The 16189-nt window shown below is 36.9% G+C and overlaps 1 protein-coding gene across 1 annotated transcript; it reads left to right on the forward strand.

The window, feature by feature from the left end:
* Positions 1-9507: 9507 nt before the first annotated feature.
* LOC309383739 (disintegrin and metalloproteinase domain-containing protein 20-like) lies at positions 9508-11604 on the forward strand (the record flags this gene model as incomplete). The annotated part of the gene is made up of 1 exon (XM_081936578.1): positions 9508-11604. One exon carries the CDS (start codon positions 9508-9510, stop codon positions 11602-11604), a length of 2097 nt encoding a protein of 698 aa, XP_081792704.1.
* Positions 11605-16189: the final 4585 nt, after the last annotated feature.

The raw sequence follows: 16189 nt of genomic DNA on the forward strand, positions 1-16189 counted from the left end.
GTTGTACCCATGCCTACATAAACCTTATTATCATTATCCCTCCTTTATTTAACTAGATCCTGTATCATAACATTTTCTCCCTAATATTCAAAACTTAACTATATCTAACTTAGCTCTTTTTTATTAATCTTTATATTAATCCAAGAGGGTTTCTAATCTTCCTTTCATGGGTACCATTCAATATTCATATCCCATTATTGCTTATCATGATTCTACACATTGTATACATTATTATCATTATCAATTATTTGTTTAACTACATCTATCACTAAATTTCACTACATTTAGCTAGTTTTAAGTTATACTCTTCCATCTATCAACCTGTATCTTTCCAGTAACAAAACAGACTCATATCTTATGCTGTTTGTGGTGTCAGTCCTCTTATCTTCTCTTTAATCAACTTTGTATGGACTCCTCTTAGCAACTCTTTGCTTATAAAATCTCTCATGTAATTTCGATGCCCTTCTTCTGTTTCTTAATCAGCTTATCTTTAATTGTCAGTGGTGTTATCAAAACTATTGCTAATAAAATTTCTCTCTTTAGATCCATAAATTCTTTTATTTTTTCTTCTTCTGTATCTTGCCATCTGAAGTAAGTTTCCCCTTCATTTAATTCCTCTTTCAATATTCCACTCTTTTCATTTTCAGAGACAAACCAATCACCATAAATATCAGGAGTTTTAGTTTCTTTATATTCATTTTCCTCTTCAGTTTTTTGAATTTTAACTGCCATTTTATCCATTTGATAAACATCTTTAACTTCTCTGTCATATTTTCTGTTAATTGTACTAAGTCATCCAACTTCTTCTCAATCCTCTCACGTATATTTGATAATTTCTGAGAATATCTTTTGCAGACTTAAAGCCTCTTTCTCCTGCTGGAATTGCGCCATTGTTTTCAACTAATAAACACTGCTATTCTAGCTTAGAAGTTTTTAGCAAAGGTTAGACTTCAGTTCACAATAATCATTTCATCTTCACTCTCTCTGGTTAAAAGTACCTCAAAAGAACATCTGTGTGTTTTTCTTCTTATCGCTCTCTGTAAACAAGCAGTAAGACCTTGAAGTGCTGAGCCAAGATAATCAGTGAGAGAAAGTAAAGTGTTTCATTTCCAATACACAAAGTTCTAGCTTCCAAAGTAGCAACGCTATTGTTACAATGTTGCAATTTTTTAAAAAAATGTCTTTTTTGTATTTCAAATTGAGAAGAAAGTCCAATTCTTAAATGAGTTAGAAAAACACCCACAGTAATGAAAGAGGAGAATTTTGAACCATAGGTTACAGGGAGTAATGAACAAAAAAAAAGGAAAATAGAAGCAGGCTCAGTCAGTTCGTTTTAAAGGTCTTACATAAATTCCGTCCATGAAGATAGCATTCAAAAAAAAAGAAAGATAACCCCGTCAAAAACCATTCCAAATTTAATTCCGCCACTTATTTCTTCTGTTCTTCAATTTGAATTTATTTTAAGTTTTTTATAGGCAGTCACTCTTAAAACAATAAAATTTCAAGGGCGGGGCTCACATCGCAGTGAGAAGATGTCTGTTCCAATCTCTCTGGAATAGCCGTCTAATTTGGATCATCTGGATGACTCAATCTGAGTCTAAGCCGTCCCGAAGAGACAGTGAAAGGTAGGGGGAGATCCAGTGGTCCCAGAGACATTTGCAAAGTCTCTGGTGATCCGGAAAAAGCCCCCTTTGCCAGCAATCGCGAGTCAGCCACCAGGCTGCTGAAGCTGCTGACAGCCCTTACACGCAAGCGCAGGAGAGAAGCATGAAGTGTTGGTGAGAAAAAAGTTTTTAAGACGGAAGAAGCAAGCATTGGAGTTGATGCAATTAACACTGCCATCTAGTGGACTTGAAATATTGTTACTAGAGAGAAGTGATTCCCTTAAAGGTTATTGGTTCAGGGCTGAGAGAGGCAGAAATATATTTGTTTCAACAGCTGTTTTCTGTGGAAATTTCAGTATCTGGAAACTTACTTTAGATCAAATAGAAGCCTTAAGGGAAAGCTCAGAGTGATCTTGGAAAGACTCTTATCTTTAAAAAAAAGAGACTGAATCTATTCTTTTTTTCTAGCTTGGTGGCAGTTTTTATACTATTTTTATATTATCTTGCTGGGAAGATGGTGATTTTTTTGGCTCTTTGAAGTATTGATTTTTAATTTTTTTTCTTCGTTGCTCTCTCTATTTTATTCTTATTTTTTGAAGATTTTAGACATAAAATGGATGGTTTGCCTTAAATATGAGTAAATTGGATAGAATATTTTTTCCTCTCCTCTTTTTATCTTATTTTATTCTATTCTTTTTTACTCTCATCTCTTTTTCCTTTTCCTTTCTTACTTTTCTTTTTAAGTGAAAGATCTTCATTTTTCTTCTCCCCCCTTTCCCCCCCTCCACTTTACCTATAAACTTTTATCCTCATAAGTTGATGTTTAAATTTTTGTGATATTAACTGGACTAGATTTAGAAGATGAGTAGAAAAACAACAGCTGTTGGTTCTACAACAACAACCCCTGCCTCCTCACCAGCAGGAGGACAAAGATCAATACAGTCGATGCTTCAACAAGAAAAGGAGAAGGGAATAACTTTAGATTCAATCATGCAAATGATACAGAAATTACAAGCAGGAGCTGATAGTAAGGATGGAAAGTTAGATACCATTGTAAAGAAGACTGAGAACATAGAGCAGCAAACTCAAAAATAGAAGAAAAAGTTGCTAAAATGGAAGGAAAATGGAAGATATGCAAAATTGGATGATGAAGTATGATAATAGAGTTCAAAAAATTGAAGAAAAAGTTCAACAAGAAGAGAAGAAAGTTGAGGAGTTAGACAGCAGAGTGAGCGATGTGGAAAGGGAGAGCAGTGGAATATTAGGATGGGAGATGGATAGGTCTGAATTTTTTTAAAGATTTCAAAACATAGAAGAAGAAAGAGGAGAGAACTTAGTACAGATAATATCTGAGATATTGATAAATGTTTTAGAGATATCCCAAGAGAAGATGATGGATGGCATAGATGAAGCATTTCGAGTATATACAAGATGAGAAATGCTCTTCCAAGGGAAGTCCATGTAAGATTTACCAAGAAAGCAATCAAACTACAAATACTACAGAAAATGAGAGATAGAAAATTAGAATATAAAGGCAAGGAGGTTGTAATGCTAAAATAAATTCCGAGAAGAGTGAGAGAGAAGAGAAGAGAATATCAATTCTTGACTAAGGTTCTGATTAAAAAGGTGTTAATTATAGATGGCTCATACCGGAAGGTTTATTATTTACATGGCAAGGACAAAGATACAGAATAGATACAATTGACAAGGCAGAAGCTTTCTATGCAGAACATTTCAGAGAAATGGCTGAGAAAACTGGAAAAGAAGAATTATTGGTGCAACCACTGGAGACACCTATAATTGAGACTGAAAAAGTAGAAGGAGCCATAGGCAGAATTGATAAGGAAGAAGGTGCGGTGGGCGGTGCAAATCTCAGAGAACAACGAGAACCCAGATCAACTAGAGCTATAAATCCTGTATATAAAGTATAAACATGGAGGGGGAAAATGATTACAATCAATATAAATGGACTTAACTCAGCAATTAAAAGAAGGAAAATATTTCACAAATTAGAAAAACTAAAATGTGACTTAATCTGCCTACAAGAAGTGCATATTCAAAAGAGACATGAACATCTACTAACACAACCAAAGCTTGGGAAAATATTTACTACACTGGCGAACTGCAAGAAAAGAGGAGTGATCTATATTAAAGATAACATTCCAGCAAAATTAATTTATGCAGATGAAGAGGGAAGAATTTTGATGGTGGAAATTATGGATAATATTAAAAAAATACTCCTAATTGGAATTTGTGCTCCTAATGAAAAGCAAGATGAATTTTATAAACAACTGCACAAAAATTTTTTGGACTTGGACTATGTTGATATTTGTATGATGGGAGACTTTAATGGCATTGTAAACCAGAACAGGGACTATAAAACACACAAAACAACAAAGTTAAATAGAAAACTGCTTCCAAAATCCTTCTTTAGGATGATAGATGAAATAAACTTAAAAGACATATGGAGAGAAAGAAATATTACAAAAGAGCAATATACTTTTTATTCAAACAGACATTCATCATTTTCCAGAATTGATATGATATGGGCTTCAACAGAATTGATTTGTAATGTACAAGAAATTGAGATTGAAGCAAGCACATGGGTGGATCATAATCCAATTACAATTAAATGGAAAGGCCAAAGGATAAGATCTAGATGGACATTAAATAATATCATATTGAAAGAAAAAGATTTCATACAGAAAATGGAAAAAGAATTGGCTTTTTTCTTTAAAGAAACATAGAAAAAAAGATACATCAATGCAGAACCTTTGGGACACAATGAAGGCTGTTATTAGAGGCCTGATAATAGACTATACAAGGAAGAGAAACTTAAAGAAAAGACAAACGCAGAAAGCCCTAGACAATAACTATAAAAAACATGAAAAAGAGTTACAGAGATCGCCACAAAAAAGGATGTTAAAATAAAAATGGATATAATCAAACATAAAATGGATCTACTGGAAAAGGAAGAACTGGCACAAAAAATCAGAGGCACTAAACAGAATTACTTTGAAAATGCAAATAAACCAGGCAGATGGTTGGCATAAAAATTGAAAAAAGAGAGAGAAGCAAAGAAAATATTCCAATCAAGAGACGAGCAAGGACAAATTCATTATGGAAATGCTGAGAAAAAGAAAATTATACAAGACTACTATGCTAAGCTGTATCAACAAGAGAAAATGGAAGAGGGGGGGGGGGAGTTAAAAATATTTACAGGATGCTAATCTTCCCCAGATATCAGATGAAACTAGAATAATGTTGGAAAGTAAAATAACAATGATGGAGCTAATGGAAGCACTAAAAAACAAAATAATGGAAAAGCCCCAGGTCCAGATGGATTACCAGTGGAATTCTACAAAACATTTGAAGGAACCTTGTCTCTCCCTCTTTTAGAAGTTATGAATGAAGTGATATCAGAGAGCAGAATACCTAAATCATGGTCAGAAGCATATATTGTATTGCTACCCAAAGAGGAGACAGATCTAACACAAACCAAGAACTATAGACCAATATCTTTATTAAATTCAGATTACAAGTTATTTGCATCTATACTAGCGGAGAGACTCAAAAATATTTAAATAGCTTTATCAACTCTGATCAAAATGGTTTTTGTTTTTTTTTACCAAAGAGACAAATTAAAGATAATTTGAGAATGATTTTGAATACTTTGGAATACTATGAGGCCCATCCTGAAAAACAAATGGCTTTGATCTTTCTTGACGCATAGAAGGCTTTTGACAACGTGAATTGGCAATTCATGTTTTTACAATTGGAACAGATGAATTTTGGTAAGAAATTTATCCAAACCATACAAATGGTATACCATAAACAAACCGCAAAGATAATGGTAAATGGAGAATTGACAGATTCTATTGAAATAAAGAAAGGTACGAGACAAGGTTGCCCATTATCACAGTTACTTTTTGTCTTAACATTAGAAGTCTTAAATAGAAAGATTAGAGAAGAAGAAGAAATAAAAGAAATGAAAATGAAAAAAGAGGAATACAAGCTACAAGCATTTGCAGATGATTTGGTATTTATTCTTGAAGACCCACTCGAGACAGCACCCAAATTGTTGGAAAGAATAGAGGAGTATGGAAAAGTAGCAGGCTTGAAAATAAATAAAGACAAAACAAAGATTTTGACAAAGAACATACCATCAAGACGAAAGGAAGAGTTGGAAGAAGCTTTGCAGATTCAAATCACAAGTAAGGTTAAATATTTGGGGATATACTTATCAGCTAGATGTAGCACTCTCAAGGAGGATAATTATACTAGACTAAAACAACAAATTGCGACTGATTTGATGAAATGGGAAAACCTGCAACTATCAATGTTAGGAAGAATCTCTACAATTAAAATAAACATTTTACCCAGAATTTTATACCTGTTCCAGACAATTCCAATTAGATTGGGCAAGGACTTTTTTGAAGATCTAAATAAAATAGTCTTGAAGTTTATTTGGCAAGGGAAAAAAGCAAGAATAAAACTTAAATTGTTACAAGATGCTAGAATAAGACGAGGATTGGGCCTACCTGATTGGGAGTTATGTTATCAAGCAACAAATCTGATGTGGATTAAGGAGTGGGTAACACTAAAAAATTCCAGATTATTGAATGTAGAGGGTCATGATTTATTATTGGGATGGCATGCTTTTTTTATGGTATAAGGGAACTAAAACACATGGTTATTTTAGAAGACATTATATAAGGGAGGCCTTGTTATTAAACTGGGAAAAGGTTAAAAGATTACACTACTTAAAAACTCCAGCCTGGATATCAACTATTGAAGCATTTTCATATCCAATAATATATAAAAAGGAACAAACAGTAAGATATGTTGAAATATTGAATACAAAGGGTGAACTCAGATCTATTCAAGAGTTGAAACAAGAAGGAATAGAAATGAATTGGTATTCATATTTACAGATACAATCTAGATATAATGAAGATAGAAAATCAATAGGTTTTTACAATAAAATGACTGTTAGATAAAATTTTAATAGGTACTGATGAAAAAGTAATTATGGATATTTATTAGAGACTAAATTACAAGAGGAACAAGTTAAAGAAACTATGATAGCTTGGGGGAGAAACTTTGAGTATGGGATAGACTTAGAAAAATGGCAGAAATTGTGGTCTCAAAATTATAAAATGACAATGTCAACTGCATATAGAGAAAATTTATATAAGATGTTTTACGGGTGGCATCTATCCCCAACGAGAATTGCAAGAATGTCCAAGAATAAATCGGAAAAGTGTTGGAAATGTCATCAGATACTGGGTTCATACTACCACATGTGGTGGACTTGTATTGAAGCTAAAAGATACTGGACTAAAATCCACATGTGGTTGGAGAAAATGATACACAAACACATAGACCTTAAACCAGAGATCTTTTTACTGTGAATCATACCAGAAATTTACAACAAAGACTTAAAATATTTGATTGTAAACATTTTAACAGCAGCTAGAATTGTATTTGCAAAAAACTGGAAAAATGAAATGATACCAAAACAGGAAGAAGTTATTCAAAAGATAATGGAGTGCGCTGAAATGAGCAAATTGACATTTGAAATTAGAGAACAAGAAGATGAGCAATTTTATATGATATGGGATTTGTTTTATCAGTGGCTGGAAAAAAGAATGGAAATGAAAAATGTTTTACTTATGTTTTAATTGAAGGAGAAAAGTGAGAATACAATAAAGTTGTTAAATAGACTAATAACGATACAATGTTTTAATTGAAGGAGAAAAGCAAAATTACAATAATGTTAAATAGACTAATAATAATACAATGAAACACTGACATATGCATGAATAATTTAGAATTTTTGTTATAAAATGAAAGACAAAGATAATAATGAATTTATGTACATTTGATAGAGGATTGGTAATATAATATATAACTCTAAGTGCATACTATAAAGATATCCTGTTGAAAATAGTGATAGATATATAAACATAAACACTTGGTAAATTCTTTTATACTGTAAAAATATTTAAAATGAGACAATGATTACATAAAGGTACATTGTTATTAAGCAGACAATCAAGAATGTAAGAGATTTAAGTTTATTGAAAAGAAAGAAATATTAATCATAATTGAATATATGCTGTACAATGAAAGTGAGGTTTTTGGTTATATTAGATGGAAAATCTGTGATTGTATACGTAATCGAAAATACAGATGCAAAAACACTTGTAACCAAACAACATGTTGTATGTAATGGATGAAAATTTTTTAATATTGTCTTTTATGTTTAAAAATAAAAAAATGTGAAAAAACAAACAAAAAAACCAATAAAATTTCCTCACCAGCTGGAAACACTTTCTCTTTCCAAATCCTTCCATTTTGGAGCCGCCCCGACTTCGTCAGTCAAATGGCTGGATTTTTTGTCACCGGCTTGAAGACTTTCTCTTGGATCGATCAGGGACTTTGCAATGTCCCTGAGATCGCAAGACGTATTCTTCCTGTTCACTGTCTCTGCAGAATGGTTTAGGTCCATTTGGACCACCAAGTGGCAAAACTGTCGACTGCGATCTCAGAGCATTGAGGTCGCACGTTGTATCATCGCGACTTCGGCTCCTCCTCCTTCAAGCCCACCATTCCAGTTCTATTCCTTTGTCCTTTGTATAATTCTTTTCTGGATTTTAGTTCACCTCTTTCATTTAGCATCGCCTTATAAATTATTACTTTCCCTAAATTAATAAAATTTGGATGTAGGGACATCTCCAGCTTCGATAACCAGTTTGGGGTTTCATGTAATTTTGTTGTTTCATCCTCTTCCAGACATCAAGTAAATCTCGTTTTATATGATGCCTCTGGAAGTACTGGTGGGCTTTATATTTTCCATCCCTTAGGAAGGCATGCCACCCCATTTGCAAACCATGACGTAAATAAAGCTTTCAAAGTATCTTTTGATGTTTTCTTTCATAATGTAAAATACCTAGAAGAAACTGCCATCATATTTCTTAATAGCAAACCACATCCATGAACACCAACTAGCAGCGAGAAGACACAATGAAAACAATCCCACAACACATGGACAGACACAACCATAATTTGAATGGGGAAATGGTTATCATCCTAGATCAAGCTAATTCTCTACGTGCAAGTGAATTCTTGGAAACTTGGGTTTCAAACAAATGAGCCATCAACAGGCACATAGAAATAAAACCACAGTTGCAGCCCATTGGAAACAGATAATTAAAAAGTTAAAAAGGAAGCGAAGATGCCAAAACATTCATTTTTGAATTGAACAATTGAACGTTGTTGCTCTTGTTGTTATCTCACGTAACATAAAAATAGTCTATTCAGCCTTTAAAATTGGGTTTATTTGTGCTAAGAGTGCAACCTTGTGGTCTTTAATAGATTCTGCCCCGCTCCCCAATAGTTGTAAAAATTCTTGCAGCAAAGCCTGAGCCACTTGGTATGAAAGAGCCACAGATCCTTTTATAGCCAAAGATGACCTGGAGGAAAGGAGGAAAAGCCAAATAAACATGAATTAGAAATTAGAAGGTTCAGCGGGTTATTGATTTTGAGCTCTTACACAGCCACACGTCGCCTGGTGTGATAGGCTACTTCAATATCCACTCAAATTATTGAATTTCAATTCACACCTTGAGCCAACTAGAAAAAAAAATTAGTTAGAATAGAGTTACTGTTAGAAAGCCCTAGGATATGAACAGTAGTTATTCTACATTGGTTGTTTAAACTCCGCCTCCATTCCAAAAATCTATTGCATTTCTGTTGCTACTGGTATGTTCAGAATCCTCATTTTCAAATCTTCAAATTCAAAACCCTAAGTCAATCTGTCTGTCGCGCCCTCCTCCTTCCCTCCCTCTCTCTCCTCCTTTTCCAGAATAAGGTCAATTCCTACCTTCGTTCTGCAAAAATGAGTACTGGTCTGTCATTGTTGAGTGTAATGTTGCTTAAGATCGTCCAAAATGCAGCTTCTGGACAGGCACCTCCTCAGGGCTTCAGATATGCCTCTTATGACGTGATCATCCCAAGGAAGCTGTCTCCCAAGTATGGGCAAGAAGAACCCCAGGATGTGAGCTACCTCCTACCCATTGAAGGAAGTCCCTGTGTGGTATTCCTCAGGCAAAGAAGGAACTTGATCCCTAAGGTCTTTCCTGTCTTTACCTATGATACAGCAGGAAATCTCCAGGTGGATCATCCTTTTATCAAAGATGATTGTTTCTACCAAGGATTTATTCAGAGAAAGTCCTCTTCTCGAGTCACCCTCAGTACATGTTCAGGAGGGCTGAGAGGTTTCTTGCAAATGGAAAATAAGACCTATGAAATTGAACCAGTCCAGGAATCTTCAACCTTTCAACACGTGGTGTTTCGATTAGAAGTAGAGGAAGGGGCTCTCCAAATGACTTGTGGAGTAGGAGAGGAAGAGCAGAGCCTTCAAGAGGACATAATACTTGAAACAGAGAATGTTGCCACCAAGGATATTTTTGGTAAGTCCTGGTGGCCACATACAAGATATGTTAAAGTGGCAATTGTGATTGATTATGAACTATATTTGAGGTTTCACAGAAATGAATCTTTTATTACGATGCACGTTCTAGATATTGTCCACACTGCAAATTCATTCTATGATCCACTTTCTGTTCATCTGTCAATAACAGGCTTAGTGATCTGGTCACAAAACAACCCCATAAACATTACCTCCACAGCAGGTAGCACACTTTCAAGGTTTAATAGTTGGAGAAGAGACCATCTGCTTAAGATTTTAAAAAATGATGTGGGTCACTTATTTGCATATAAGTATTTTGGGATAACAGTAGGACTTGCTTATGTTGGAACTATATGTAGCGGCCACTGGGCAAGTGCTATTGAATCCTATACAACTACCAGTTTGTTTTTAATTTCTGAAATATTTGCCCATGAACTGGGACACGTTCTTGGAATGCAGCATGATGGACAATTTTGTTATTGTGAAAAGAGTAAATGCATTATGGCAGCCCATGCAGTAGAGACTGATAAATTTAGTAACTGCAGTTACAAGGATTATTTCCACCGTAGAAACACTTGGTGTTTATTTGTCCCACCAGACACTAACACAACATTTAAGTTTGAATCCTGTGGTAACAAAAGAGTGGAAAATGGAGAGCAGTGTGACTGTGGGTCAGAAACACAATGCAAATCAGATCCGTGCTGCCAAGCTAATTGTCGCTTGCGCCCTGCGGCTGTTTGTGCCTTTGGACTGTGCTGTGCTAACTGCCAGTATCGTCAACGTGGAACTGTTTGCAGAGAGAAGATTAGCAGTTGTGATCTCCCTGAATATTGCAATGGGACTTCAGAGCACTGTCCAGAAGATGTGCATGTGCAGGATGGTGCCATGTGCAATGATGGTGTGTATTGTTATCATGGAAACTGCATGACTCATGATATGCAGTGCAAAATGATATTTGGTAGTGGAGCAACAGTCGCTTCTGAAGTTTGCTTCATAGAAGTGAATAAAAAGGGTGATCGCTTTGGCAACTGTGGCCTTAAACATGGAATTTACAAGAAATGTGATACTGGGGATAGCCTGTGTGGCCGTATCCAGTGTAAAAATGAAGAAATTCCTTCTTTGGAGGACCACACTACAATAATTCATACTTCCACTGGAGATAATCAGTGCTGGGGTACTGACTACCACACTGGGATGAAGGTAAATGATATTGGAGCAGTAAGAGATGGTACTCCTTGTGGCAATAATACATTGTGCATTGAGGGTAGTTGTGTTAATGTGTCCATTCTGAAATATGATTGTAATGTTACAATGTGCCACAATCGTGGAGTTTGTAACACTCTCAAACACTGTCACTGTGATGTTGGATGGGCCCCTCCAGACTGTAGAAGTAACGGCTCTGGAGGTAGCATTGACAGTGGGCCACTTTCAGTACAGGTTAAAGCTGAAATGAAAATCTCATCTGTAGCTGCAATACTCTCTGCTTTTTATCTCACAATTGTTTCTATTGGCCTGGTTATCTAGTTCAAAGATAGACTAAGAATCCAATTTGGAAAATGTCAGGCAAGAGTCCATGTCACAAAATTTTAAAAAATGAAGGAATACCAGTGTAACTCACCTTGCTAAGAATCCACAATGAATCCAGTATAAGCAAAGGAATTAATAGTCAATTTGAAAAACAAAGAGCTTTAAAATTTCAATATTTTAAAGGTGTGTCCGAGATACCTACCCTTTTGAAAAATCTGGCTTGTTTGAAGGGGAAGAAAACCTCCGATATATGCAAACTAAGTTCTGTGAGAATGAGTTCAGGAAATCTCTGATTTGAAATGAAAAATAACTTTCCGGGATAGCCTTCAAAATGAAGTGTCTGAACTGAAGATCCCTTAACTAGTAGCTGGCTATATCAACAGTATATTGGATTTCAAATAAAGATCAAGAAGCATTGTTGATTATAGATAATTTTGGCTGTCAACAGAGCAGTGCACCCTGACCCTTCTCTAACTTTGCTCTGGTATGATTATTGATGAAATTATTATGGACATTTCGTATTTTGAAGCTACTCAATGACAACTGGAGAAAGACATATCTAGTTTTGTCCTCTGTGTTATTCATTTATAACTTTCCCCATCATTTCTACTATGTTTGATCTGTTCAAAATAAATTATTCTTTAGGTTTTCATCCCACTGGAAAAATTAACTATCAATGTCATCAGTGTATCCAATTATCATTTCCTCACACACTGCAAAACACAGACAGAGAAGGGGTGAGGAAGAGAAGGAGGGAGGGGAGAGGGGAGAGGGGAGAGGGGAGAGGGGAGAGGGGGAGAGAGGGAGAGGGAGAGGGAGAGGGAGAGGGAGAGAGAGAGAGAGAGAGAGAGAGAGAGAGAGAGAGAGAGATATTTTCATATAAACAAACTCTCATAGACTCATTTCCCTGCTGCTCCTCTGTAGAAGGGTTCCACCCAGAAGGGAGAATCGGTCAAATTTTAATGGTATCTCAACAAAGAAATGGAGCTATGTTGCTTCTTCCTTCCTCCTTTTCTTGTCAGGACACCAACAGGACAACTTTTCCCAGATAAGTTATTCCAAAAAATTCACCGCACAGATGAGGACAATCCCAGTGTGGCTCCCTCTGCCTTCTTCACCTTAATGGCAATCCTTCCCTTTTGCTTTCAAGGCTGGCCAATGGTGTTTATGTTCAACAGAGATCTGGCAAAGAAGAAAGTCCACCAGTGAATCAGCTCTGAATGCAGCAGATATTCTTGCATAAAGATCTGTTTCTTCCTTGATCCATTACTATCTTACTCACCTTGTGGTTTTCCTTTTTAAAAAGCCACATCGTGACTCTCTGGTGACCACGATCCCGATACTACTAGGTTTAATTGCCAGTCCTTAACTGCATTATGCTCTACTCACATGTTTTTAAATAGCGGAGAAACAGGTTGTCAAATCCAAAACATGTCACACTAAGTAAATGAAATGAAAATAAGAGACCCAGAAGATGATTTCTTTCTGTTGAGCTGAGGTGGCACAGTGGTTAGAGCGCAGTACTGCAGGCTACTTCAGCTGACTGCTACCTGCAGTTTGCCAGTTCAAATCTCACCAGGCTGAAGGTTGGCTCAGCCTTCCATCCTTCCAAGGTGGGTAAAATGAGGACCCAGATTGTTGGGGGCAATAGGCTGACTCTGTAAACTGCTTAGAGAGGGCTGTAAAATGAAATGGTATATAAGTCTAAGTGCTGTTGCTATTGCTATTGTTTTAATGTCCACAGGTGTCAAACTCACGGCATCACATTGCCATCACGTGACATATCATGATGTTTTTCCCCCTTCGTGGAGCTGGGGTGGGTGTGGCCTGCACATGACGCATCCGACCTGTGGGACACCAGTTTGACACCCCTGTTATAGCCTATGGCTGCCCTATCTAAACTGTTACTATATGGAATTTGGTAGTGTTACAATGTAACATTTCTACAGCTTCCAAGAGGGAAAAGAGGTGCAGTGCTACTTTCCATTCCCATTTTACTCCTTATCTATTTTGGGGCATGACAGGAATGATCTCCACAAAGATTATTCGGATATATAGAAAGAGTAATGCATTTTTCTGCTAATTTAAAAAAACCTGATGCCTGGAAGAAGCTCACTCATCTATCATGTTGGGGGAAGCAGGAGTGGTAAGCTAGTTCACATAGCTGGTTCCGGAACAACTATTCCTACTCATGAAGAGCTGGTGGGTGAATATGGAATTTAGTAGAAGCACTAGTACTTGCCAGTCTATTCTTCTGGTGAGTGAACATTTGGCAAGCGGGTGGGCACATGGCTTAGGATTCGATCCCAATCTTTGCAAGGGAATTCTTGAAAACTTGGTATTCAGAAAAGTCAGCCATCAACAGGCACATAGAAAAAAAATATTTCCAGACCATTGGAAAAAATGATAATGAAAAACTTAAAAAGGAAGCAAAGAGACCAAAACATTTGTTTTTGCTATTTATTTTTAATAGGCTTTTGACCCCACTCAACATCAGATGAATATAGAACGCAATGCAGTCTTTCTGGAACATAATTATTCTTCTAATTGATGTTTCATGCAACATAAAAACGCAGTTTCTTGAGCCTTTAAAATTGTGTTTATTTGTCCTAAGAGTGCAAGGTTGTGGTCTTTAACAGATTCTCTCCCCCCAACACACCCACCCATAGTTGTGAAAATTCTTAAAGCAAAGACGAAGCCATTTGGCATGAAAAAGCCTCAGATCTCTTTATAGCTAAAGATTTCCTGGGCGAAAGGAAGAAAAGTCAAATAATCATTAATTAGAAACGAGAAGGTTCAGCAAGTTATTGGATTTCAGCTCTTATAAAGCCATGCTTCTCCTGGTGTGATAGGCTACTTCATTTCCCACTGAAATTATGAAGTAATCCACTTCAATTCACACCTTTGACCAACAAGAGAAAATATACAGTTCATTCCCATTAGAGAAACTATACAGCAGTAGGATACAAATAATAGCCATTCGACATTTGGTTGTTTAAACTCCGCCTCCATTCCAAAAATCTATTGCGTTTCTGTTGCTATGTTTAGAATTCCCATTTTCAAATCTTCCAATTTCTCTCTCTTTCCCCTGTCCCTGCCCTTGTTGAGATTCCATTTCTAGAATAATATCATGTTCTGCCTTCATTCTGCAAATGAATACCCATCTGTCATGGTTTATTTTGACATTGCTTAAGATCATCCAAAATTTGTTTAATTCAGTGGTGTCAGGTAATTGGACATGGGAGTTATGGGAGGCAAGGGGGGTACTAATAGAGAACGCAACCTTGGTATTTAGTACTGTTTCATGTTCTGCCCCCTTACAGCTCAGAATCTGATAAATCCAACGAAACTCTGAATACGAGGCAACTGATAATCAGTTTTATTTTTAGCCAAAGCACAACTGGGCGACCTTTAATCTCTCACCTTAAACAGAGCAGGCAGAGAGAGAGAGAGAAAGCAAAAGCCATGCGCAAAAACCTCTCATCATGAAAAGAAAAAAATGTAAAAGGAAAAAATAAATTAAATGCATATATTTATCTACTGATCTGTACCATAAAGTTATTTTCCATTTAACCACCAGTTTTACATTATTTGGTATTCAAATTGCAGAATGTTCACATTTGCTGTTCAACTAGTCAGGCGAGAGCTTGCGGTGAGGTTGAGCTAGCTGCTGCCTCACCGTGGATGACTCTGATTAACTGTTTAAAAAAGCCTCTAAAAAGCGCCCTCTACTATGAGGCAGGAGAACTGCGTGCCTCACCTAGTCTGACTTTTCAGGTGTTTTATGATCGCCCAGTACGAGTAGAGTTAAGCAGAGGCTTAAAAACCTAAAAAGTCAGACTAGGTGAGGCACGCAGTTCTCCTGCCTCATAGTAGAGGGCGCTCGTTCTTCCTGTGACTCAGTGGCAGCAGAGTAAGTTCCACGGAGGTGTGGCCACGCCCCAATACCGGTATGCTCTGCTGCCCCGTAGCCCATTTGCAATGCACTTCTCAAAGAGAAGGAAGTGAGGGCAGGGCTTCTTCAGAGGACCCGAGGCAAGAGCAGAGTTGAAGTCTCTGAAACAGCTGGAAAAGGTACGTGTGGATCGGAGGGAGGGGAAGGAATTCAAACTTCATCCTCCTGGTGCTGTGCAGGGCTTTGGGCAAAGGCTGAAGGGAAGGACCCTGGCTCGCTTGTGCTCTCCCCAGGTGTAGTTTGATTGCAGGCGGAGCCATGTTGCCTTTTAAAACCTGTAATCAATAAAGCTGGGCTGGATTTTTACATAGTGGATCTTTCCGGGCTGTGCTACAGCATGTGTGTGCTACAGCATGGCTCTTTGCCTGGCTTCCTGCCTCCTCCTGTAATCTCCTCAGTGCTCACTGGTGCTCCCCCTCCCCAAGTGTAGTGACTTCCTCCCCAGGCCCCCATCCACTTCTCTCTCTCACACACACAGCTGGATAAAACTATATAAAAATCCAGCCCACCTTCACTGATTACAAGTTTGAAAAGGCAACGTGACTCCACCTGCAATCGAACTATACTTGAGGAGGGAAAGCACAAGCGAGCACTGAGGAGACCACAGGAGGAGGCAGGAAGCCAGGC

Source organism: Natrix helvetica (assembly GCF_964273705.1).
Source record: "Natrix helvetica genome assembly, chromosome: 1".
Taxonomy (NCBI): Eukaryota; Metazoa; Chordata; class Lepidosauria; order Squamata; family Natricidae; genus Natrix; species Natrix helvetica.